At 35.0% G+C, this 18,139-nt stretch overlaps 1 protein-coding gene across 5 annotated transcripts in view; it reads right to left on the reverse strand.

Moving 5' to 3' along the window:
* LOC150108490 (uncharacterized) overlaps positions 1-18,139 on the reverse strand; it is a 385,253-nt gene that overhangs the window by 34,747 nt on the left and 332,367 nt on the right. For all 5 annotated transcript variants that reach the window (XM_090415899.1, XM_090415900.1, XM_090415897.1 and 2 more), the window contains one exon: positions 4,574-4,683. In XM_090415899.1, the coding sequence (XP_090272025.1) occupies positions 4,574-4,683 (110 nt within the window). The remainder of the gene's footprint in view (positions 1-4,573; positions 4,684-18,139) is intronic.

Raw genomic sequence — 18,139 nt, forward strand, 5'->3', positions numbered from 1 at the left:
GGAAAAAGACAAGAGTTCTTCACAAAAGTCAGTTTCTCATGGAACGCCTTTATAAAGAAGCATGTGAAACTCTACTTCATTCTCCTAACTTAAACAGATCCGACGGCTTACGTCTGTCCCCTTTATGGGAGATAGTACTTTACAAATCAGCTAATCTTTCCTAACTTTTTATTGTATTAATTTTTTTTTTTTTTTTTTTTTTTTTTTTTTAGGAAAGTTATTGACCTTTTTAGTTATCTTACACCAGCTACTTAGGTGGCGCTTTTTGGAATTGTCAGTTAATGTTTAATTTTTGTGCCTAATTGTACTGAAGATGCCTGTGACACACGGGCGAAAATTATACCATTAAATAATTTTTCTACGTGAGTTTTTCCGTTATATTTTTATGTATCCTTGAAGTATGGAGTAACTACTTTGAAAAACTGCTAAATGAAACAAGCAGTGATGACAGCACAGTGGTAAAAAACACTGACCAGGCATGCAGTCAGGAATACATATCCATAATTGAAGTAGAAAAAGCCATCAAAGGCTGGAAATGCAGAAAGGTAGCAGGAGTAGATGATATTCGACCAGAAATGCTGAAGTATGGTGGTATAAGAGTCTTACAGTGGCTGCACTGCATAGTTCAGAAAGCTTCCACAGAGGGACGAATTCCCGATGATTGGAGTAGAGCTATCATAGTACCCATATATAAAAAGAGAAATAAAACTGAATGTGAGAATTACAGAGATATTTTCCTACTGAGTGTTCCTGGCAAGATCTATGCAAGTATATTTGAGAAACAGTTGAGAAGAATTGTGGAAGAAAAGCTTGGTGAAGAACAAGCTGGATTCAGGCCAAATAGAGGCTGCAGGATCAGATCTTCACTTTACGACAAATAGTCGAGAAAGCATGCTAATATAACAAATATCTGTATTTAAGTTTTGTCGATTTGGAAAAGGCATATGACAAGGTGCCAAGAGAGAAGCTATTCAATATGCTACAGTTATATGGTGTCAATGGGGCATTATATCAAGCAATACGTAGTCTTTATTTGAGTTGTAAGTCAGCAGTTAGAATTGAAGGAAGTATAGGAAGATGGTTTAATGTTAAATCTGGTGTGAGACAAGGATGTACATTATCCCCTCTGTTATTCATTATCTATATGGATCACATTATGAAGGAAAGTGGTATTAAACATGATATCAAAATTGGAGATGTTAATGTCAGCTCTTTGCTTTATGCGGATGATGTTATACTTCTAAATAAATCCGCTACAAGTCTGCAAGATTCTCTGACTAAATTGAATAGTTGTTGTAATAGATATGGTATGAAGGTCAGCAATAAAAAGACAAAGACAATGAAAATAGGTAGAATCATTGAAAATGTCAACTGTGTTGTGAATGGAGAACCTGTGGAACAAGTGAAACATTTCAGCTACTTAGGCACGATTTTTACTGAAGATGGTAAATTAAATATAGAAATAGACAACAGAAGTCTGCAAGATTCTCTGACTAAATTGAATAGCTGTTGTAATAGATATGGTATGAAGGTCAGCAATAAAAAGACAAAGACAATGAAAATAGGCAGAATCATTGAAAATGTCAACTGTGTTGTGAATGGAGAACCTGTGGAACAAGTGAAACATTTCAGCTACTTAGGCACAATTTTTACTGAAGATGGTAAATTAAATATAGAAATAGACAACAGAATCGGCAAAGCTGGTATGGTAGGAAGTCAATTGAATAAATTCATATGGAATAAGAGAGAAATTAGTCGGAACACTAAATTAGTGTATACAAATCAGCGTTCGAACCAGTTTTAACTTATGGATCTGAGAGCTGGGTCAGAAGTAAAACACTTGACCCAAGACTAGAGACCGCAGATATGAGAGTCCTGAGAAAGATTATAGGCGTGAACAGATGGCATCAATGGCAATATCATATTAAAAACGAGGATATTAGGAAAGAACTTGATATTGTCAACATCCAGGAATGCGTTAGCAGAGTTTATCTCAGGTGGTATGGTCACTTAAACAGAATGGGCGAAGAAAGATTAGCAAAACAAGTGTTCTCTGCCAGGTTGGCAGCAAAACGACCCAGAGGAAGACCAAGATATAGGTGGATTGATACGGTACAAAGTGCCTTAGACGATAGAAATATAAGATCTGATAATGTTGGAGTCTTGACAAGTAACAGACTGATTTGGAGGAAAGTTGTAGATAGGAAGTTAGTAATGATTTAATTGTTTTCATGTAGTACTATCATATCCTGTGCGCCCCTTGAGGGTACATGGCAGGAATTTGATGATGATGATGATGGAATTTTTCATTTTATTGAGGGTGGGGAAAAGGATGGGAGGGCATCCTTGGAAGCTGACAATGAATGCAATCAAGAAGTGGGTGAGAGCTAGATTTTTCTTTCACAGAGTGTGCATGATCAGAATGGACTGCCATTGGATGCTGTGGGTGTAAGTAGTGAGAATGAATTCAAAAACAGGTATGACAGCTGATGTAGGTGGTATGTAGTATCTCTCAATGAGCCCATGACTCCCTGGAAGCCTCTCTTTATAATAATATCTATCTACTGCAATAACTTGACTCTGGCTGACTAGAATTTAATAAAAATTGATATTTGAGTGATGTACACAAGAATATGCTTTCATATTTTGTTTTATTTATTTTAAATGTAAATTCCACCCAAAAGACTGCAAATCTACAGAACATTAGTATTAGTAGTGTGCATGAGCTAAAGACTAGATAACCTGAAAACCATAGAGACCAAAGAAAAGTTTTAGAAAAGTTTCAAACATGAAACTTTTTCATACCATTGCATACCTCCAATAAGTAGAACAGTGGTCTCACACCAGGTAATGAAATTCATCTACCACCCAAAGACATTCACAAACATCTAAGTTCATAATAATATGATATGAACCCATGGGTTGTTGTAGAGTGGGTATGCTATCAGATAAGAAAACCAGGCTGGAAAATTTTGGCTTTAATCTGATAATTTTTTTGGCAATAAACTGATTCAAAATGATAATTATGCACTGGCTCTATGTAATTTAATGAAAATTGGTATTTACGATCTCTATTAAAATTTATCAAGTTATTTCAACTTTAGTTTCAATTAGACCACTTGTAGCAACAAATTAAACAAAACAAAATTAATTGACTTCAACACACAAGTTAAAAATCTTACTTTAATGAAGTACTCTCATTCTGAGAGGGCTTATTGATATCATAAATTCCTCACAAGCATCACACACAATAGTTCTCACAAAAATGACAGAAATATCAATGACCAAAAATTTAAATTGGCATAATTACTGTATTGTACATAAACAATTACAAGTTACACCTAATGTTTAATGGTCATATGAGTACGGAGGCAATGTTGTAATTTTAATGGAAATTACAACATTACAACATTAATTACAATATAATGGAAGTTCATTATAATTTCATTTAAGCATTTGAATGCCTAAATAAAATTATATCAGCAAAAGCTAAAATCAAATGCACTAATACAAAGCAATTGCACAGGTCGAGCATTTGTATATTTGTATCACTGCATTTGATTTAAGCTTTTGCTGATATAATTTCATTTAGGCATTCAAATGCTCTTAACTCTTAATTAACTTTTGAAACTTTTCAAAGACTGATAGTTTTTTGTCTACATATATAAAATAATGATGGATATTTATTAACTTTTCATTTAATAATTCTTCAGAAACTTTTTTTTAGTGTGTGTGTGAGGTTATGTTTTTTCAGTAAAAACAAAACAGTATATTTCTCCCTTCTTATCTAATAACCTTTTAGAATGAAGTTTTTTTTTTCAGCCTCAATCACCTTCATTTACCAAAGGTGCTCCTCCCCTGCCCCACACATAAATACATATATATTTATTTTTCGGGCCTGTGTAGCTCAGTGGGTGTGACGCTTGCATCCTTTGCGCTAGGCCACCTGAAGATAGACTTGAGTTAAAGTCTAGTTGCCGAATGGAGGAACTTTTTCTAAGCCTACCTTTGACCAGTTCTTAAGTTAGTAGATCTCTGGAACAGGCAAGCAGGTTTTTTCTCCCAGAAACTTGGGTTTTTCGTCCCATAAACTCAAGAAAATCGACCACAGAACCAACATTATTTCAGGCAGTAACATATCCTGTTAGGGTTAGGTACCAAGATATGGCAACACTTGTTTGCCCATAATCTCTTCATCGGTTGCCACTTATAATTAGTGATAGTTATAGGCCAGCTATCTCTGACTGGCTACCAGTGGAGATTGAATGCCCACTCAGTCTCTAGATAGGGTTAAAAGGCCTCACCTATTCCCTATAAGGGAATAAAAGGCATTAGCCAATTAGCTGATTTTATTTTTCTTAATGGCCATATCAAAATAATTTCTTCAGAATTTTTTTACTTGCCTTGCTAGTTTCCTCTATGTTTGGAATAAAACGAAATACCGAATGCTATCTAGTCTAGTGACTAGCTAAGATAAACTAGTCACTAGCTCTTAGACTACTTAATTTTTGAAATATATGAACTGTAATTTTTAATCAATTAAATATCTACTGTAGATTTCTAAATCACTTACAGTCAAAATTCTATTAACATGATTATTGGCTTCAGTCCTACACGATGACCGTGGAGACAACAAAATTGGACTCAAATCAGACAGACTGACTCCAGTTTCTTGAAAAACATCTATACAAAAAAAAAAAAAAAAAAAAAAAAAAAAAAAAAATCCACATTAATAGAGTAAAAAACAATAACCATTCTATAAAAGTGCTAATAAATTTATATTGAGGAACAAAAAAAGTTTTACACTGATTATCTAGTGATTTTATGATAATAAATCAAAGGTCTTATTTCCCTGGGCCATTTCTGATCAGAAATAACAAATGTATTTGAGTTCAATTCTCAACAATTAGAGATATTTGCCTTGACTTAGTTCGTCGTATATCCACATTGGATTCTTATGTCATGTTTTTTCATCCCCTCCCCACTTTCACATACACACAGTAAAAAAGTTCTGCTAATGGTAGCCAATTCTGCTGACTGCAATGGCTGATTTCCATTTCCACTGATCATGGAACTGTTCTCTCTTTGATATGCATGATGTTCCTAGTGTATCTATTCCTCTATCCCGTTTGCTGATAGTACATCTGCAATTTTGTTTGCAGAGAAACATTCTACAAGAAGCCATCAGTTCTCATTTTACAAAAATCTAATATAAATATTCACCTCTTAGATATCTGATCAGATCACAAAAATAATCTTTCCAAAACACTTATACACTGGCACCTCCAGGGAGTCAAGGACTCATTGTAAAAGGGTTCTTTGTAGATCATATGATTCCTAGATTCATCACAACTCTCATCAAAAACATTCAATGAAGATAAACTATGTCTACTGGCTCACCACATGCAATGTGAAGAAAATGGACACTGCAAAAATACCCTTACAAAAAAAGACTTCAAGGATTGTTGATTCTATCACAAGTGAACTAAGCCTTTTTGGTAAGCAAAATGAAGTGATAAAAATGGAAATGTTCAAACCAATGGTAGCATTCAATTGCCTCCCCATGTATCTCTGGATTCTAGAAAGTAAATCCTGGATATAACAAAGATGCAATCCTTCCTGCATAATTCTTCTCATGCCTCCATACTCTCGTGCAGAATGCAGAAGCAGACAAATTCTTCAAAATACATAGCCTGTGAAATTCTTCCTTGGAAAATAAATGGCATTTTCAGATATTACATATATGTTTCTATTGTATCTCTATCTCTTTTCTTTCTTCTATTTCTCAAACTTTGAAGACCACATTCTTTCAATTTTATTTCATATACAAAATTCCACAGGCTAGATATTATTTTGGTTACTCACTGGTGAACAGTTATGAATGTTACTTCATTTCCAACCTCAAAATGTTGAGAATAACTTACTATTCCTAGGCCACTAATCCCCATCAACCACTTGCAAATTTCCATTAATATAAATAATACTCAGTCTGCAATATCCTCAGTCCAGACTACATAACCTTGCATTTAGGAACATTAAATTGACACTCATTAACATTTGCCCAGAGAATCAGTCTATACAAATTGATCTGCATGACTTCTGCAGCAAATATGTTCCTTATCACAACCCAACTTTGCATCATTAGCATACTTTATATTCCGTTCACCATTCCCAATGTCATTAATATGCAAGTTAACCAGTAGTAGTTCAAGCAGAGAACCATGCAATATAGAGCATGGTCCCTCTCCTTTTCTTAGACTCAGCACCTCTATACATAATTCTTTGATACTTATCAGTCAGCTACTCTATCCATGTCACAAACCTATTTTGAATACCATTTCTTCTGAGTTTGCATAGTAATCTTCCTACTGTAGATTTTTTCATAATGAAGTGCTAGCTCCCTCAATACCAGACCATGTTTCAAGAAAATTGATGACAGAAATTACTTTCTGTTGTTCTGTGCAGACTGTCAAAAGCTCATAAATGGGAGCTTCAGTATTGTTGACTCCATCACAGGTAAACTATACCTGTTAACAAAATAGTGTGATACAAACAGAAATATGCAAACCAATGCTAATATTCAACTGCTTCCCCATGTATTCCTAGATTCAAGATGGTAAAATCTGCTGGATATAGCAAAGATACAATCCTTTCTGTATAATGTTTCCTATGCCTTCATATGCAAGTGTAGAATGTGGAAGCAGATAGAAATTCTTTGAAATACATAGGTGAAATTCTTCATTTGAAAATAAATGGCATTTTTAAAATTACTTTTAATAATGATGATAAAACTGAGACTGGCTAACTCACCTTATATAGGGATGCAAGTTGTTCAGATAATCTTTGAAAGCAATCAGCTCATCCACCATTCTCGACCAAATGACAAAAATATCATAGACGTAAAGTCTATCATAGTAATGTAAATAAACTTTTGGTTTCTTCTGATAGTTTTTTAATGCATTAGTTTCAAAATTTTCCATAAACAAGTTGGCTAAGGATGGAGAAAAGGGGGGGGGGGGGAACCCATGGCAAGTTCTTTTTGTTCCCAATATTTGTCTTGAAATACGAAAAAAGTATTTTTGATGCAGTGTTTGAATAGTCCTACAGTATCTGGTGGAAAAAGATTTACAAGTAGATCCACATGTCATTTCTGGGTACATTGGTGAAGAGAACTGACTACTTCAGACATATTGCTAATACGTCTGAAGGTTCTATATTTATATCTTTTACCTTTTCAATGAAATATAAACTATTCTTTACAAATGATTCTGTTTTTCCTATATATGGTGATATCAGGTTAGACAGATATTTTGCTAAAAAATTTGAGGCCAGAGAATCTCTCCCATCTACAATTGGCCATAACAGAATATCCATTTTGTGTATTTTTGGTGAGCCATAAATTTTTGAGAACAATGGATATTTTGATGATAAAATTTTTTAAATTCTTCTGGCCAATTAGGTAACTTTTTGATCAAGTCATTGGTTTTATCATGTGTGCCATGTGGAATCCCTATTTAAGGATAAATAGCTATTGGTATCTTCTAATAGGCTGTTTATTTTTCTTGCATATTCATCTGAATTCATAGCTACAGTTGTATTTCCTTTATCTACCTTGACTATTACTATGTTTTATCTCACCTTAATTCTATAAGGGCTGTGAATTCCGATTTAGGTAGGTTTCTAAGCAGTAATTTACATTTTAGTAATAAGACTGAAGTTTGTATGTGGATGAGATCTGCCAAATCTCTAGGAAGATTGTGGATTCCTTTTTCAATTTGCGCTATGATGTCTACTTTTGGAATGTTCTGTGGAGATAAGGCAAAATTAAAACCTTTCATTAAGGAGATTTTTTTCCGTTTCTGAACAGAACTTTCGAAGAAAGATTAATGACAACTTTAGACTGATCTAGATGTTTTTCTTGTTGAAGCAAGTTAAACTTTCTTATGATTTGCAACTGCTGTAGTTTTGTTGGATGTAATTCTGTCAATGCTGTCCATAGGTCGGAAGGTAGAAATGTAGCCAATTCACTAGGTCAGGGCTGTCCAAAACACTGCCCACAGGATGATTTTGTGCGGCCTGCAGTGGGTTTTGATTTTCATGAGCAAAAAAAGAAAATAATTTGAATGAAATGCATATCAGATATTGTAATTCTATTCACTAATCAATAATCTCGATGTTGGTAATTTTATTTGGTATTTTTACATCACTATATACCCATGTGTTTTTCAAATATCAGATCTGTCAAAGAAGCATTCTTATACTGTTTTGTTCCAAAGCGCATACTCCAGGCACTCATGTTCCTTGTGCGTGCATGATTAATGTTGTTCGTTTGTTCAGCTATTGAGATTGTGTCACTGTTGCTCACCAAATTACTAGATATGCATTATGATGCGCCCCTCGGATAAATTTTTTTTTTAAATGCAGCCCTCGGATTACCTAAGGTTGGACAGTCCTGCACTAGGTACAGTAAATGCAGTTTCATCTACCTTTGAAAGCTCTGATCAAGTGGTTGTGATCCATTTTCTTAAGATAGCTAGTTTTGTTTTTCTGTAGATTCTATTTGCTTTGGCTGAATGGAATGCACATTTAATTCTTATGAAAGCAGGTACAATATCGTTGTCTCTACATTGAACCAGAAACGTTAATTGAGTGATGAAGTTCTTATGTTTAATGCATAATTCTTATGTTTAATGCACTATAGGCATTCACTGTGAGCTTCCAGATGTAAATGTAGGATTCTATGGTTAAGCAGTTCTGTGAGAAGTCTTCAGTATTGAGACCACATTGTAATATAAATAAGGAGTTTATTAAAAATAAGCAATTAAAATTCGAGAAGTTTCATGCGTCCTAAGACTTACATCATCAGGGTAGTGTTACATAAAAGTTTTACACAACAAAAGCCTATTAACAATTAATTACACATATTAGATGTGTTTGATAACTTCGCAACTGTTAAATATAATTGATAAACCAGAATATAAATAATAAATTCGTTACGTATATTGATAATAACTGTTTCTCAAAAAATTTAAAGCCTCACAAATGCTTAGGATCCCTACACAATGCAATAAAAATCAAGGCTTAATTTTACACCAAGTATGGTCTGCTTTCACCAAAAATTTAACTGCCACAGACCTCAGATATAGCAAGCTTGATATCACAGAACATGATAGCTACAACTGGCAATGCTCCAACACACATACAGTAATGAATTTATCATTTGTGTTGCAGTTTATCAATTATATTTAACAGTTGTGAAGTTATCAAAACATCATATGTGAAATTAATTGTTAATAGGCTTTTGTTGTGTAAAACTTTTATGTACCACTACCCCAACGATATAAGTCTTACAACGCATGAAACTTGTCGGGTTTTGATTGCTTATTTTTAATAAACTCCTTATTTATATTGCAATGTAGTCTCAATACCAAAAACTTCCCACAGAACTGCTTAATAACAGAAACCTACGTGTACAAGTTTGTTTTTTTATTATTCAGGATGACTACATCTTCACTACTTTTACCTGAACTTATCAATATGAAGCCCTGCACCTATTTAACAATGCAATTTCATTATCTTCCTTCTTTAGTTTTAACAGAAATCATTCTTATTGCTTAGAATGTAAAACTGACAATGATTTCTTTTTGCTTTACACAATCTTTTTCATATGTACCAATATGCTTAAGTGTTGGTGGTTATTCATAACAGTGCATCACAGTATGAACACCACCACCTGAAAAAATTTTTTGTTCTTTTGGTGTTCATACCTTGAAGTACTGCTATGAATAATATTTCCAGGTAAATGGTTTTTATGATGACTTTAGTTTTGTTTTTCCAGTGTCCAGAAAAAATTACTTAATGGGGAAGACTTGATTCATTACATTACTAGTATCTCATGTAATCTTCATGCTCTTTAAGCATAATTCATCATTCACTACGTTTCCTGTTTGACCATAATAAGAAAGCCACAAAGCCCAACAGACCCCTAGATGGTATAGATGATCAAACGTGTCTTGAGGAGAAGGCAGTAAAGTAATAACTTCTGTGAATAAGGTAGGAGACAAACTTGTATATCTAAAGGATAAATAAGCCTAAAACTCTCAGGTCATAGGATACTGAACAGTACAATCTTCATCTATATCACCCATCAGAAGATATTCATAGAACTTCTATCTGGTAAGTTACAGGTTTATTTGAAAACTTGTCCAGGCTTCTTTGCTCTTTAAATCTACCTATCTCCTTCCATCAGATTTGCAAGTTGACATCTTTCTGGCATTTGCCTAAAAGACCAGTGTGATCTACTACTCATTCAGGAGTCTATTATGTTACCTAATCTTTTAAACAGGGGTGCTTAAGGGTCAAAGCTGTATAACTGAGAGGAGACCTCCACATAGCCTTTAAAGGAATGCGGAGAACCGACCAGGGCTTCTGACCTAATGTCCAATCCTCACCTTCTCGTGGTGCACCCTGTTGGGTATCTACTTGGATACTGAACAGACGAGGATGGGCTGGCAATTTGGGATTTAGCCGACCAAATTGTATTCTTATTGGTTAAACCAAAATATAGACTGATGGTATAACATGACAAAATTTCATGCCGGTTGGGGCGTCGCCCGGTTAAACAAGGCCCCCGTTGTTTTCGCCAGGGAACCAGGGCGAACAGCGAAAAGTCAGCTACTGGAACAAATCTGAAAATAAACCCCAACTCAACATCACCAGAGTTAAAGATCGGTACAATCAACGTAAGAAGCCTGAATGGCAAAGAAATGGAGCTAGCTGAGGAATTAGATAAGTACCAGATTGACATAATAGGGGTGACTGAAACAAAAAAGACCAAAACTGGTGAGATCTTTCTGAGCAATAAATACAAAATGTTATATTCAGGCAATGACAATCAAGGAAAAGAAGGAGTAGCCATAGTATTCAACACAAAATACGAGGCTAATCTTCTTGAATGGCAGTCAGTCTCAAGTAGAGTAATGTGGGCAAATATGAGAATGGGGAACTGGACAATGAGACTTATTTGTGCCTATGGTCCCACAGAAGGTTCTACTAAGGTAGAAGTGGAGGAATTTTTTGACGCTTTAGAAAAAGCAACTGACACAATGAAAAATGAAAAGTTGGTCCTTGTTGGGGATCTAAATAGCAGAGTAGGCAATGATTGTGAGACATACAAAAATATTTTGGGAAAATTTGGAGAAAAGAGCAAAGCTAATAATAATGGCAAATATCTGTTGGATTTCTGCTCAGGACATGGACTGGTTATTACTAACACCATGTTCCAACATAAAAATGTGCACAAATTCACATGGAGAGAAGAGGCTAGGAATAAGAAAAGTCTCATTGACTATGTTATTGTTGATAGTGATGTTTTCTCCCTGGTGCAGGACACCAGAGTGTACAGAGGATTTGAAATTGGAAGTGATCACTATTTAGTCTTGAGCAGGATAAAATTGAATTTCATATTGAAAAGAATAACATGTAAGAAAGTTTTAAAGCGAATAAAAGTTGAGCAGCTCTCAGATGTGAACTGTAGACTAAAATACACAAAGATTATTGAAGGAAAAATGAAAGAGTTTGAGAACAGGAATCAAACCTTGGAGATTCAGTGGCAAACTCTGAAGAAAACATTGATTGATTCTGCCAGAGAGGCATGTGGTGAGGTTGTTTGTAAGGATAAAAAAATCAGAACTCCTTGGTGGACACAGGAGGTTAAAGAGGCAGTGAAGGAAAAGAAGAAAGCATACCAAAAGTTCCTGTCAAATAAGTCAGCTTGTGCTCTTAGAGAATATAGAGACAAATGCAAGAATGCTAAACACTCTGTAAAACTAGCTAAACAAAAGTCATGGGAGGACTTTGGCAAGAATATAGAAAATAAATATCAAGAAGGTGGCAAAATATTCTGGAGGTTGTTGAAGAAGCTTAAGAATGGAGGAAAGAGTGGTATAAAAGGAATTAGAGATGATAAAGGTGACATGAAAATGGGAGAAAAAGATATCCTTGAAGTATAGAGTAATTACTTTGAAAAACTGCTAAATGAAACAAGCAGTGATAACAGCACAGTGGTAAAAAACACTGACCAGGCATGCAGTCAGGAATACATATCCATACTTGAAGTAGAAAAAGCCATCAAAGGCTTGAAATGTGGAAAGGCAGCAGGAGTAGATGATATTCGACCAGAAATGCTGAAGTATGGTGGTATAAGAGTCTTACAGTGGCTGCACTGCATAGTTCAGAAAGCCTGGACAGAGGGACGAATTCCCGATGATTGGAGTAGAGCTCTCATAGTACCCATATATAAAAAGGGAAATAAAACTGCATGTGAGAATTACAGAGGTATTTCCCTACTTAGTGTTCCTGGCAAGATCTATGCAAGTATACTTGAGAAACGGTTGAGAAGAATTGTGGAAGAAAAGCTTGGTGAAGAACAAGCTGGATTCAGGCCAAATAGAGGCTGTCAGGATCAGATCTTCACTTTACGACAAATAGTCGAGAAAGCATGGGAATATAACAAAGATCTGTATTTAAGTTTTGTCGATCTGGAAAAGGCATATGACAAGGTGCCAAGAGAGAAGCTATTCAATACGCTGCAGTTATATGGTGTCAATGGGACATTATATCAAGCAATACTTAGTCTTTATTTGAGTTGTAAGTCAGCAGTTCGAATTGAAGGAAGTACAGGAAGATGGTTTAATGTTAAATCTGGTGTGAGACAAGGATGTACATTATCCCCTCTGTTATTCATTATCTATATGGATCACATTATGAAGGAAAGTGGTATTAAACCTGATATCAAAATTGGAGATGTTAATGTCAGCTCTTTGCTTTATGCGGATGATATTATACTTCTAAATAAATCCGCTACAAGTCTGCAAGATTCTCTGACTAAATTGAATAGCTGTTGTAATAGATATGGTATGAAGGTCAGCAATAAAAAGACAAAGACAATGAAAATAGGCAGAATCATTGAAAATGTCAACTGTGTTGTGAATGGAGAACCTGTGGAACAAGTAAAACATTTCAGCTATTTAGGCACGATTTTTACTGAAGATGGTAAATTAAATATAGAAATAGACAACAGAATCAGCAAAGCTGGTATGGTGGGAAGTCAAGTGAATAAATTCATATGGAATAAGAGAGAAATTAGTCGGAACACTAAATTAGCTGTATACAAGACAGTGTTCAAACCAGTTTTAACTTATGGATCTGAGCGCTGGGTCAGAAGTAAAACACTCCACCAAAGACTTGAGACTGCAGATATGAGAGTCCTGAGAAAGATTATAGGCGTGAATAGATGGCATCAATGGCAATATCATATTAAAAACAAGGATATTAGGAAAGAACTTGACATTGTCAACATCCAGGAATGCGTTAGCAGAGCTAATCTCAGGTGGTATGGTCACTTAAACAGAATGGGCAAGGAAAGATTAGCAAAACAAGTGTTCTCTGCCAGGTTGGCAGGAAAACGACTGAGAGGAAGACCAATATATAGGTGGATTGATACGGTACAAAGTGCTTTAGACGATAGAAATATAAGATCTGATAATATTGGAGTGTTGACAAGTAACAGACTGATTTGGAGGAAAATTGTAGATAGGAAATTAATAATGATGTAATTTTTTTCATGTAATACTATCATATCCTGTACACCCCTTGAGGGTACATGGCAGGAATTTGATGACGATGATGATCTTTTAAACAAATATATGCTTAGCAGAAATACATACTCAAGTTTTGCAAAGTACTTTAAACTCATCAAGCTTTGGGAGGCAATCTTACTAAACATCCCTGACACTCTTTTCTAATCCAAATAATCATTTCTTTAAACTTTAATGGCAATAAGTGAAACTCTTCTCTTGATGTACAATCCACCATTGTTCTAATGTATATTTTAATTATTTCATCTTGTTTGACTGTAATCCTTACAGTCTGGAGTGAAACCATGACCCCCACCTAGAAATTTTGTTTCCATTAAACAATTTTAAATTCTTGGTTCCATTTCATTAATTTATGTATGTTCCCTGTGTCCCTTAGTTCTAATGTATTTAAGAGTACCATCCAGACAGTTCACATTCACTAAAATCTCACTAGTAGGAGACCTGATCACTTTAAACATACAGTATCCCAAGAGTCTAGCCACCTGTTGATGAGATCTTAGCAAAGGTCAAAACATGTCTGGATGGTGACTTTAATACACTATATAACAAAAGACATTTTATATAAGTGCCCCACTGGGTATGCATTCCATTGTATTGAATACTCTGGTACAGTCAATTGTTCTCTATACCAAAATCCATAATGTAGTAAGTTTATCATTTGAAGATTTTGCAGAACAGTGTAGAAATGAAAACAAAACAACTTCAGTATATAAAAGCAATTACAGAAGACTGTGAAGAGAGAGAGAGAGAGAGAGAAAAAAATATATGGCACAATCCCCCACCCCCAGCAACACTTTTTATAACAAAGCTCAGAACTAATATCAAAGAAATAGCTGCTGAAAAACAGACTTGCTTATTTGAGAACCTTGTTGTCCATTTTTGTTATTTTCCTTCAACATTCTGTGAAGCAATACATTGAAGTGATATACAGCAAAATCTTAAGAAATGTAGAACTATTCTGCATTATCACCTTAACTGTGTTTAGATCATTCACATTTTTGCTTCTTCATCCTCTACTACTATAGTGCACTTAAAAAATAAAAACATACATCGCACATTAGATAGACAAGATATAAAATTAGATAGACAAGATATAAAAATCTAACAGGAAGAATAGAAAAGGAACATATAACTAACTCAGAACTCTTTCTGAATGAAATTTTTGTTCTAACAAAAATGTAACCTCTCCATTACAAGTATAGTGAACACTTAAAGGCCTAACAATCCACCTGAAAATGATCTTGATGTAGGATATCTTGACATGTCTGGGCATACCATGTGTTGTACTGATTTTTGTTTAGTACCACGTGTATTAGCAGTTTAGCATTTAGCAGCAATCTATATTATGCCTGTTAAGAATCTCTATACTTTTTGTATACTATGAGTAAAAATCTTTGTGAAAATACTTTATGCCAAAACATCTCTCCAGAATTCATTTATTTTGGATAGGTAGGAAACATTCAGGCAATGACAATCAAGGAAAAGAAGGAGTAGCCATAGTATTCAACACAGAATACGAGGCTAATCTTCTTGAATGGCAGTCAGTCTCAAGTAGAGTAATGTGGGCAAATATGAGAATGGGGAACTGGACAATGAGACTTATTTGTGCCTATGGTCCCACAGAAGGTTCTACTAAGGTAGAAGTGGAGGAATTTTTTGACGCTTTAGAAAAAGCAACTGACACAATGAAAAAGGAAAAGTTGGTCCTGGTTGGGGATCTAAATAGCAGAGTAGGAAATGAGTGTGAGACATACAAAAATATTTTGGGAAAATTTGGAGAAAAGAGCAAAGCTAATAATAATGGCAAATATCTGTTGGATTTCTGCTCAGGACATGGACTGGTTATTACTAACACCATGTTCCAACATAAAAATGTGCACAAATTCACATGGAGAGAAGAGGCTAGGAATAAGAAAAGTGTCATTGACTATGTTATTGTTGATAGTGATGTTTTCTCCCTGGTGCAGGACACCAGAGTGTACAGAGGATTTGAAATTGGAAGTGATCACTATTTAGTCTTGAGCAGGATAAAATTGAATTTCATATTGAAAAGAATAACATGTAAGAAAGTTTTAAAGCGAATAAAAGTTGAGCAGCTCTCAGATGTGAACTGTAGACTAAAATACACAAAGATTATTGAAAATAAAATAAAAGAGTTTGAGAACAGGAATCAAACCTTGGAGATTCAGTGGCAAACTCTGAAGAAAACATTGATTGATTCTGCCAGAGAGGCATGTGGTGAGGTTGTGTGCAAGGATAAAAAAATCAGAACTCCCTGATGGACACAGGAAGTTAAAGAGGCAGTGAAGGAAAAGAAGAAAGCATATCAAAAGTTCCTGGGAAATAAGTCAGCTTTTACTCTTACAGAATACAGAGACAAATGTAAGAAAGCTAAACAGTGTGTAAAACTAGCTAAACAAAAGTCATGGGAGGACTTTGGCAAGAATATAGAAAATAAATATCAAGAAGGTGGTAAAATATTCTGGAGGTTGTTGAAAAAGCTTAGGAATGGAGGAAAGAGTGCTGTAAAAGGAGTTAGAGATGATAAAGGTGACATGAAAACAGGAGAAAAAGATATCCTTGAAGTATGGAGTAATTACTTTGAAAAACTGCTAAATGAAACAAGCAGTGATGACAGCACAGTGATAAAAAACACTGACCAGGCATGCAGTCAGGAATACATATCCATAATTGAAGTAGAAAAAGCCATCAAAGGCTTGAAATGTGGAATGGCAGCAGGAGTAGATGATATTCGACCAGAAATGCTGAAGCATGGTGGTATAAAAGTCTTACAGTGGCTGCACTGCATAGTTCAGAAAGCCTGGACAGAGGGACGAATTCCCGATGATTGGAGTAGAGCTCTCATAGTACCCATATAAAGGGAAATAAAACTGAATGTGAGAATTACAGAGGTATTTCCCTACTGAGTGTTCCTGGCAAGATCTATGCAAGTATACTTGAGAAACGGTTGAGAAGAATTGTGGAAGAAAAGCTTGGTGAAGAACAAGCTGGATTCAGGCCAAATAGAGGCTGTCAGGATCAGATCTTCACTTTACGACAAATAGTCGAGAAAGCATTGGAATATAACAGAGATCTGTATTTAAGTTTTGTCGATTTGGAAAAGGCATATGACAAGGTCTCAAGAGAGAAGCTATTCAATATGCTGCAGTTATATGGTATCAATGGGGCATTATATTAAGCAATACTTAGTCTTTATTTGAGTTGTAAGTCAGCAGTTAGAATTGAAGGAAGTACAGGAAGATGGTTTAATGTTAAATCTGGTGTGAGACAAGGATGTACATTATCCCCTCTGTTATTCATTATCTATATGGATCACATTATGAAGGAAAGTGGTATTAAACCTGATATCAAAATTGGAGATGTTAATGTCAGCTCTTTGCTTTATGCGGATGATATTATACTTCTAAATAAATCCGCTACAAGTCTGCAAGATTCTCTGACTAAATTGAATAGCTGTTGTAATAGATATGGTATGAAGGTCAGCAATAAAAAAACAAAGACAATGAAAATAGGCAGAACCATTGAAAATGTCAACTGTGTTGTGAATGGGGAACCTGTGGAACAAGTAAAACATTTTAGCTACTTAGGCATGATTTTTACTGAAGATGGTAAATTAAATATAGAAATAGACAATAGAATCAGCAAAGCTGGTATGGTGGGAAGTCAACTGAATAAATTCATATGGAATAAGAGAGAAATTAGTCGGAACACTAAATTAGCTGTATACAAGACAGTGTTCAAACCAGTTTTAACTTATGGATCTGAGAGCTGGGTCAGAAGTAAAACACTTGACCAAAGACTAGAGACCGCAGATATGAGAGTCCTGAGAAAGATTAGAGGCGTGAACAGATGGCATCAACGGCAATATCATATTAAAAAATGAGGATATTAGGAAAGAACTTGATATTGTCAGCATCCAGGAATGCGTTAGCAGAGCTAATCTCAGGTGGTATGGTCACTTAAATAGAATGGGAGAGGAAAGATTAGCCAAACAGGTGTTCTCTGCCAGGTTGGCAGGAAAACAACCCAGAGGAAGACGAAGATATAGGTGGATTGATACGGTACAAAGCGCCTTAGACAATAGAAATATAAGATCTGATAATGTTGGAGTCTTGACAAGTAACAGACTGATTTGGAAGAAAATTGTAGATAGGAAGTTAGTAATGATGTAATTTTTTTATGTAGTACTGTCATATCCTGTACACCCCTTGAGGGTAAATGGCAGGAATTTGATGATGATGATGATGTGGAGGAGGAACACTGCCATTTTCAAGCAAAAAATTGGACTTTCTTATAGTCCATTTCCCACCAAACAAGATTCCCTTTGGTATAATAGAGCATCAAACCTCTTTGGAATATGGTTTGGAAAATTTATTAAATTTATTTATGTGTTCTTTAAATAGGAGGGGGAATGACCTACCAACTCCTTGAGTGTTGATGCTAATTTCTTGGCTAGGTGT

The sequence above is a fragment of the Typopeltis vanoorti genome, chromosome 3 (assembly GCF_054136105.1).
Source record: "Typopeltis vanoorti isolate ZY-2024b chromosome 3, IOZ_Tvanoo_1.0, whole genome shotgun sequence".
Lineage (NCBI taxonomy): Eukaryota > Metazoa > Arthropoda > Arachnida > Uropygi > Thelyphonidae > Typopeltis > Typopeltis vanoorti.